Genomic DNA, 7,858 nt, shown 5'->3' with positions numbered 1-7,858 from the left:
AGCTGCTTCTTCTGTTTCGTTTACTTGCTTATTCTATTTCTTGTAACATGTAGGTATGTTACATACGGAAATAACTATTGTATGTGACTATTACATGAGATGTGGGACATAATTATGTCATACGGTCGCAGGATATTTTACATTTATAATGGTTTTGGTATGGACACAACTGCCCAGATGGGTACTGTCCCTCACAATGTGGGACAGGTGATAACCCTGACCATTGGGCTAGACTTAGCTATTGGCAGCATGCTAACACGATGCATTTCACTTCCACTTGGTATAACTATCAACTATGCATTAGAATACGGGCACATGGTTTTAAATGTCATTTGTTCGAGGGATGGGGACTCGATATTCGGCTAAGTGCATTTGTGTTTGCTTCTTAATTTTGTGTTCGCAAGAACTGTCTTGCATGCTTTGCATACGTTTCAGTATCCACGGGCACTGACGGGTGTGATTACTATTGCAGACAGACTGTAATATTCAGCATTTTAGGTTGCACGTAAACAGCCAACATTTCCATGCCTCTGTGCGGTGCTTCGACACGCCCCATGTACTCGCGCTCATTTCCAGTGCACATGGATGTGGTGGCAGTGTGCCTTCATTATTATGCATATGGAGCTACTGCACCATCTGCACTCTGCACGGTTGGTGCAAGCCTAATGCCAGCCTTGCACCGAGCTTCATGAATCCTGGGGTGAGTAGAGAGAAAAAACAAAAAAAAAAAAACAAAACCATCAGTTGAATTCATATGACTTGCAAGTTGCCGTTGTTACTCTTGCTGGAGTTAGTTTATATAAAGTTGCCCTCTGTGCAAATATCTTTAATTTCTGCAGGAAAATAGAGCTTTATGAGGCACCTGTGGATGACAATGTATATAATAACCATACATAAAACTCTATAAATTAAAGTATATGTGCAATCAAGAAAAAAAATAAAGATTTTAACTTCAATTGCATTTCTATATTTCCAGAATTCGTTCTTTACTGAAACACTGTCAGCAAAATGAACTCATCTGAAATATGGAACCTGAATGGCCTACAGTATTGCTTTGATACTGACAATTCATCATGCATCAGAATCATGAGATCAAAAGCTACTTCTGCTTCAATGTACATCTTCATGGCTGGAACAATAATTTTTACTATCACTGGGAACTTAGTGGTGATTATTTCAGTAACACATTTCCGCCAGCTGCATACTCCCACCAATTTTCTTATCCTATCATTGGCTGTTGCTGACTGCCTTGTGGGTCTCATGGTGATGCCATTCAGCATGATAAGATCTGTAGAGACTTGTTGGTATTTTGGAAACACATTTTGCAAAATCCACACCTCCTGTGACATGATGCTGTGCACGTGTTCCATTCTTCACCTGTGCGTTATTGCCATCGATCGATATTACGCAGTCTGTGATCCATTGCATTATGTCACAAAAATGACTGTTCAAGTGACAGGTGTGTTACTATTTATAATCTGGCTGGTTTCAGTGTTTCTGGCATTTGGGCTCATTTTTTCAGAGATTAACGCAGAAGGTATTAAAGAATTTGTAAAGTCAGTTTCTTGTGAGGGGTCTTGTACCCTAATTCTGAATAAGGTTTGGGGAGTTGTAGCACCTAGTATAGCTTTCTTCATTCCAGCTTTTGCTACAATATGCATTTATATAAAGATTTTTATTGTAGCAGAAAAACATATGAGAGTTCTTAGCATTCAAGAGAACGTGGCATCTAGTTCAATACTCAAAGTGAAAAATTACAAGGAAAGAAAAGCTGCAAAAACATTGGGTATAGTCATAGGAACATTCCTTCTGTGCTGGCTACCTTTCTTCACAACAACTATTACTGACCCATTTCTAAACTTCTCTGCAACAGTTACTTTATCTGATGCTGTCTTGTGGCTGGGATATTTTAATTCTATGTTTAATCCCCTTATATATGGTTTGTTTTACCCTTGGTTTCGTAAAGCACTAAAAATGATTTTGAGGGGTGCATTGTTTGGTGCAGGTTCCACTAGTGCAATACTTTTCTCTGATTAAATACATTAAATTAGTCCCTCTTCAGAGAATTCTGTAAACACCCTGGAACTGGACGGAAGTATCTGATAGAATATTTGTTAACTGAATGGAGTTAACTATATAACAAGGGGACACTCAAGAAAAATCTAAGGTACTATCTTCAAATGTACCTGCTTTCATAACATTGACTAGTCACTACTGTATACAGAATCTATTTTTACCAATATTACCTACTTAGGAATGCCTGGAAGGACGTTTTTCCTTCTATGAACATAATGTGAATTTTGAACTAAATGGATCAGTTTTTCACATGTTATGGCCATACTTGTATTAGTTGCTAAGAAGCACCTTTAAAGAAATGTTTCACTTATGTATATATTTTAAATGTTAAAAACTGTTTGAGCTGTAATTTCTGCAGAGTTTGGTATATAAATGCTCCGCACTGGGTTTCTTTGCAAATACTTTCCACTTCTGTTTCTGATTATATCTTACTATTATATTATGTCAGTGTTACAGAACTTTGTCAAATATACTTGACGACTGTATGTTTGTACCTAGGTATGGCTGAAATAGGTCAGTAGACCTGATCACTTACCAAGTTATCAAATTGTAAAGTAAATAAACTCATTAAAAATTTGACACTAATTAATGTTATCTGTTTAATTCAGAAATAAAACAATACAATATAGAGAAAGCACTGTAGTAGTAGTAGCATCACTGTAACATGTAATGACCTATTCTGTTTACCTCTTAAACATGCACATGGAAAATTGAACCCTCTTAAGCATGCACATGGAAAACTGATTACATGGCAGAAATAGTTAATGGGTTTAAGAGCTGCCATACACATGAACTTAAATGTTAATTAATGTCTAATTTTGCAGTCACTTTTTTCAGCAATCCAGTTGTGGAATACTAAAGAAGTGAGTGCTGAATAGATATTTTATGCTCCGGGTCTTTTTTTGTTTTATTTTTTGAAGTTCCAGTCCTTTAATGTCCATCAAGGATTTGTCTCATTTGTGTAGTTAAACCAATCATTCCTCAAGGAAGTGAATGGGCTGTATCCTGTTTGCTCTATCCACGGGTGAAGATTAGGTGATGGGAGCTATGCCATCATCTGTTTGGAGACTTTGTAGGGTTTACTTTTTGCATTTCCCAGACAGCATATCTACAAAATCCTAGGGGGTAATGTGAAATAGGCATGTGATGGGTACCTGCCGCCACAAGAGATGTCACCTAAGCCACCTTTCCCTCCCAAAGTTAGAGTGCTTCCCATTACCCCTAGTCTGCATCAAAGTTTTAACAGAGTGCCTGCACTGAATTTAGACATCAAATCATGTGTCTCACACTATCCTGCCAAAGAAAGATGAGTAGACCTGACCTCACCTCACCATTGATGTCTCTCCCCATTTAGCCCTTCTCCTTTAGCAATCAATCAATTAAATGAATCCATTGATTGCTGGGTCTTAGTCAGAACTTAATCAGTCTATACCATGGTGATGGTTAACTTGCCAATTTTTAACTTTGAAAAAATTGTGACTAAAATACATGCACCTGACTCTAGTACTGCAAAAGTCCACAGTGCGATATGATCGGGATTCACCAAGCATTTGCCTGCGGCGAGCTAATGGCATAGTGAATTCTTATACTAACAGAGCCTTCAGTTTGGAATTCCATCTGAGTGGAAATAAAAATCCCCCCCACCCTGCCACACACATGCACCTACACACACACACACAAAGTCTCTGTGCAATTGAAACTAAACCTGCCACTTCACTTTCAAAAAATACCACTACCTATAAAGTCTGTGTACAATTTATTTTATTTCCTCATGTTATTCATTGCACTCATACTTTACTTCTGACTTATTTGCCGTTTTCTATACACTCTCTCCTTCCTTATGCTCTGTTATTCAAATATTAATTCTCTCTCATCCATGTTCCTACTCCTGTGTTATTATCCATTTCTTTTTACATTTCAAACTGAATGAAAAAGGCATGATTTAATATCCTCCTTATAAACTCTGCTCTCACCTTTGCTTTGCACTTGCTGTATTTTGTTTTCCAGCCTTTCTTTCTAAACAGATATGTTAAAGCCTTGCTTTCTTCAGGTACAAAGTGCATTGTTTGCAGATCAGACTGAAAAAGGCATTTCACCAGCCCACCTTCCTGGTTAAAAGCTGTCAATTAAATATATAATGAATAGACAGACAGATAGACAGGCAGGCAGATAAGCGTATAACACAATGCATTAATACATAACTACTTGTCCTTGCTGAAGCCTTGTCTACAGGCTTCAGATCTTTAAAACTGGTTATGGTCAAGTGCAGACTTTCTCTTCATTCAGACAGTGTCATTTATCATCATGCTCATATTTAGGGAGAAGCACTTCAAAGACATTCAATAATTATCAGTTGCATTCTGCAAAGTTAGCCCAATATGCCTACACACTGTAAATCAAGAATATGCATATGCAAATTAGCAAAAGAAGGAAACCCAGATGCACAGCCATGAAGTGCAAAGCATAGCTCTAAACTGAATCTATATTTTGCAGAATGCCCCATATTTTCCTTGTATCTTTGCCGTGTCTCTTATAAAGATTTTCACTGTCTGGTATATCACTGAGGATTTCACTCCATCAGTTGCATTAGATATTACAATTTCATACTTTTTATTCTTCAGAAAATCCCTGATACTGTCCATCACCCTTATGCTTGACTTTATCTAACATTTTTGAGCAAAGAAATTGAAGGCATTGGTTCAGACAGGCATAATTCAAAAGTGCTCAGAGGTGTATAATGCCTTTAAACATCCATGTGTACTAGAGACAGAGAGACAAAAGGGAAGGTATCAATTTAGTGCATTGCATAATGTTTTGGCCAACTGTATGCCAACTGAGTGAATTGGGCACATTGGGGAGACCCACACTTGCTAGAATCATAGATAGATAGATAGATAGATAGATAGATAGATAGATAGATAGATAGATAGATAGATAGATAGATAGATGGATATAGATAGATAGATAGATAGATAGATAGATAGATAGATAGATAGATAGATAGATAGATAGAATAAAATAAATAAAAAAATAAAAAATTAATGAAACCATCTCAACCCACATCTCCTAAACCTGCTAATCAGAGAGCCTACCTGAAGCTGCACAGCAAATAGTACACAGTCCCCAGGATTGATGAAGCTTGTGCCAGGCGCTGGAGTAGCATCAGCGATCTAGCACCAAATATGGCCTCCGAGCGATTCAGGTACGAGCTGTTTCCATGTGCACTACCAGCGTACGCCAGAGCTGCGCAGCTCCCAGCACATGTATGCTAATTACTCCATGCGCAGCAGTGTAGCATGCAAATGAAGGTATACAGCGATTCATGAAGTGGTGCAGGCATAGCGTAAGCATGAAGAAATGTAAACCAAAAAATGGTTTACATTTTTTCAAACATAAAATCGGAGCCATGAAAGTGGACCAAACTTACGTATTATAATGTTAATATATGCCAATGGCTAACTATATAGCCAATGGCATAAAACAAATGCACAGCACATAAAAAATAACATTTAATGTCATGGCCACACTAACGCAAAGTAAAACCGCAGTGCACCTGTGCGCAAATGGGATCACAAGGAAAATATATTTAGATGTCATAAAACTGCAATGCAACACAATTCATAAATTCCCCATAATAGTCAATGGCACGCATGCTACACCACAACCTTGGCGCAAGGGTTGTTAAGGGCCTGTGACAGTGTTCTGTACGGTAACTAGGAATTAGTAGTCAATGCCATGCAAATGAGTCAACTAATACTGAATCGCAAATGCTCCACCGGCGTAAGGATGTACCACACGGCATCGCGGTACAACTCCAAGGAGTGGCCTGGAGGTAAACATGACATCAAGAGAGGAGTGCGCCACCTTAGCTGTAAGCACATTGGATCATTGCTAATCCGGGTTGCCTGTTGCTAGGCAAAGCCGCAGGATAGGGATGTGGAAGTAGTCATAGCTTTGCTTAGGTGAGAGCACACAAGGAAACCGAAAGTGCATGTGAACGTGGATGAAAATGCCCTCAAAACCCGGTAAACGGCTGTGCGCGGTGCGCACCACAGCTGAAACAGGAAGGATACTGGAAGACAATAAGGAAATGCTGCAGCATGGAAATTGGAGTATAAATGAGTAATTAACACCTAGGAACTCACAGAGGGCCATTGACAACAGCTAACAAGGCTCTTAGCAGCTACCTGCAGAACAGGAAAGGGGAGGTGCCATACAGCAAAGAAAAGAGAACTGTCACAGCAGAACAAAGCAAACTTGCAGTAGATCAGCTATATAACACATTTTCCAGCACAATCCTTGGTAGTGAAAGTACAAAACAAGAAAGCCAACAGCTGGATGCATGCCCTGACAATGGGAGGGGAATCGGGTTGAAAAGTGAAATAAAGGGCAATAGATGAATCATGGCAGCCAAGCGTAAGTCAACACCAAAGGCCCCACAATAGCAGTACCTGCTGTAAAACCAATAATTAAGATACCCTGCAACTGGAATTGCACAAACACACCCAATTACACCAGCATCATCCATTGCACAATAGTATAAGGTGTGAAAGCCCCCCCACACACACACACACTTGTGTATTAACAGACATTCTGCACCATTGGTGTATACAGATGGAGAATTTTTAATATGTACATGTTAGTGGCCACCATAGCTTTGATTCACCAGCATGTGTAGGAGACTGACAGTGGTGTGGAGGATGATGATGACAAACATCTCAGGCACTGGAGGAGAAGAGTGTTCAGACCCAGGGTGACCTACCAGGGGCTACATGATCTGGAGATAGTAGAGCACTACAGGGTGGACAGGGACATCGTACAGCAACTTAAGCTATGCTAGCCATGCCTCAGAGCCAGAAGTAACAGAGGGGAACCCATCCCAGTGGATACGAAGGTATGTGTAAACTTGAGAATACTAGCCACAGGTACCTTCTAAAAGCCAACTGGGGATATCATGGGGATCTCACAGGCATCAGCAACCAGGGTACTCCACCAGTTCCTGGATACCATGTTACTACATGCCAGTGAGCACATATACGTCCCCTGAACACAGGAGGAGTTGGCCAGCAATATGCGTCTCTTCCACCATGTGGCAGACTACCTGGAGGTACTGGGTGCAATAGACTGCACGCACGTGTTCATCAAGTCACCACCTGGTGAGCAGGGTAGGCGCTAGATAAACCGCAAGGGATACCCCTCCATCAACTGCCAGGCCGTGTACAATGCCCAGGGCATTATCATGGATGTGTGTGCTTGCATCCCTGTAAGCTATCACGACTCCCACATCTGGCATGCCTCACAGCTATATCAGGTATTTGCCAGGGGGGACATCCCATCTGGCCACCTGGTGGGGGATGCTGGCTATGCACTGGAGCCGTGGATGATGACTCCCATCAGAAATGCACACACAGCCACACAAGAATGCCATAATGAGGCACACGCAGAAACCAGAATCATCATAGAGTGCATGTTTGGGATGCTGAAATCACGGTTCCATTGCTTGGACATATCTGGTGGAGCCTTGCAGTACTCTCCAGGCACGTGTGCCCACATCTTCATAGTATGTGCTATGCTACACAATATGATCCTGCAGAAAATCTGCAGCAGGGACAAAATGGTGAAGGTCCTCACAGCCCACCACCATTGCCAAGGGACTCACAGGCACAGAGGGACTCAGACCACAAACACCCTGTGCTAGTCCCAGTAGAAAGATGGAGGCGTGCCCAGTATGCCCATGCCTTGGCAAAGAGGGAACATATAGCACACACACTGACAGTGTAGG

The 7,858-nt window shown here is 40.7% G+C and overlaps 1 protein-coding gene across 1 annotated transcript; it reads left to right on the top strand.

The window, feature by feature from the left end:
* The first annotated feature begins 1,008 nt into the window (after window positions 1–1,008).
* LOC122808119 (trace amine-associated receptor 4-like) lies at window positions 1,009–2,037 on the top strand. Its single transcript, XM_044079088.1, has one exon. The coding sequence runs from the start codon at window positions 1,009–1,011 to the stop codon at window positions 2,035–2,037; it is 1,029 nt and encodes a 342-aa protein (XP_043935023.1).
* The last annotated feature ends 5,821 nt before the right edge of the window (window positions 2,038–7,858 follow it).

This window comes from Protopterus annectens, chromosome 8.part0, assembly GCF_019279795.1.
Source record: "Protopterus annectens isolate FY-2018-M chromosome 8.part0, PAN1.0, whole genome shotgun sequence".
In the NCBI taxonomy this organism is placed as follows: Eukaryota; Metazoa; Chordata; order Ceratodontiformes; family Protopteridae; genus Protopterus; species Protopterus annectens.
The sequence above is the reverse complement of the archived record's forward strand: the minus strand, read 5'-3'. Positions and strand labels throughout refer to the sequence as shown.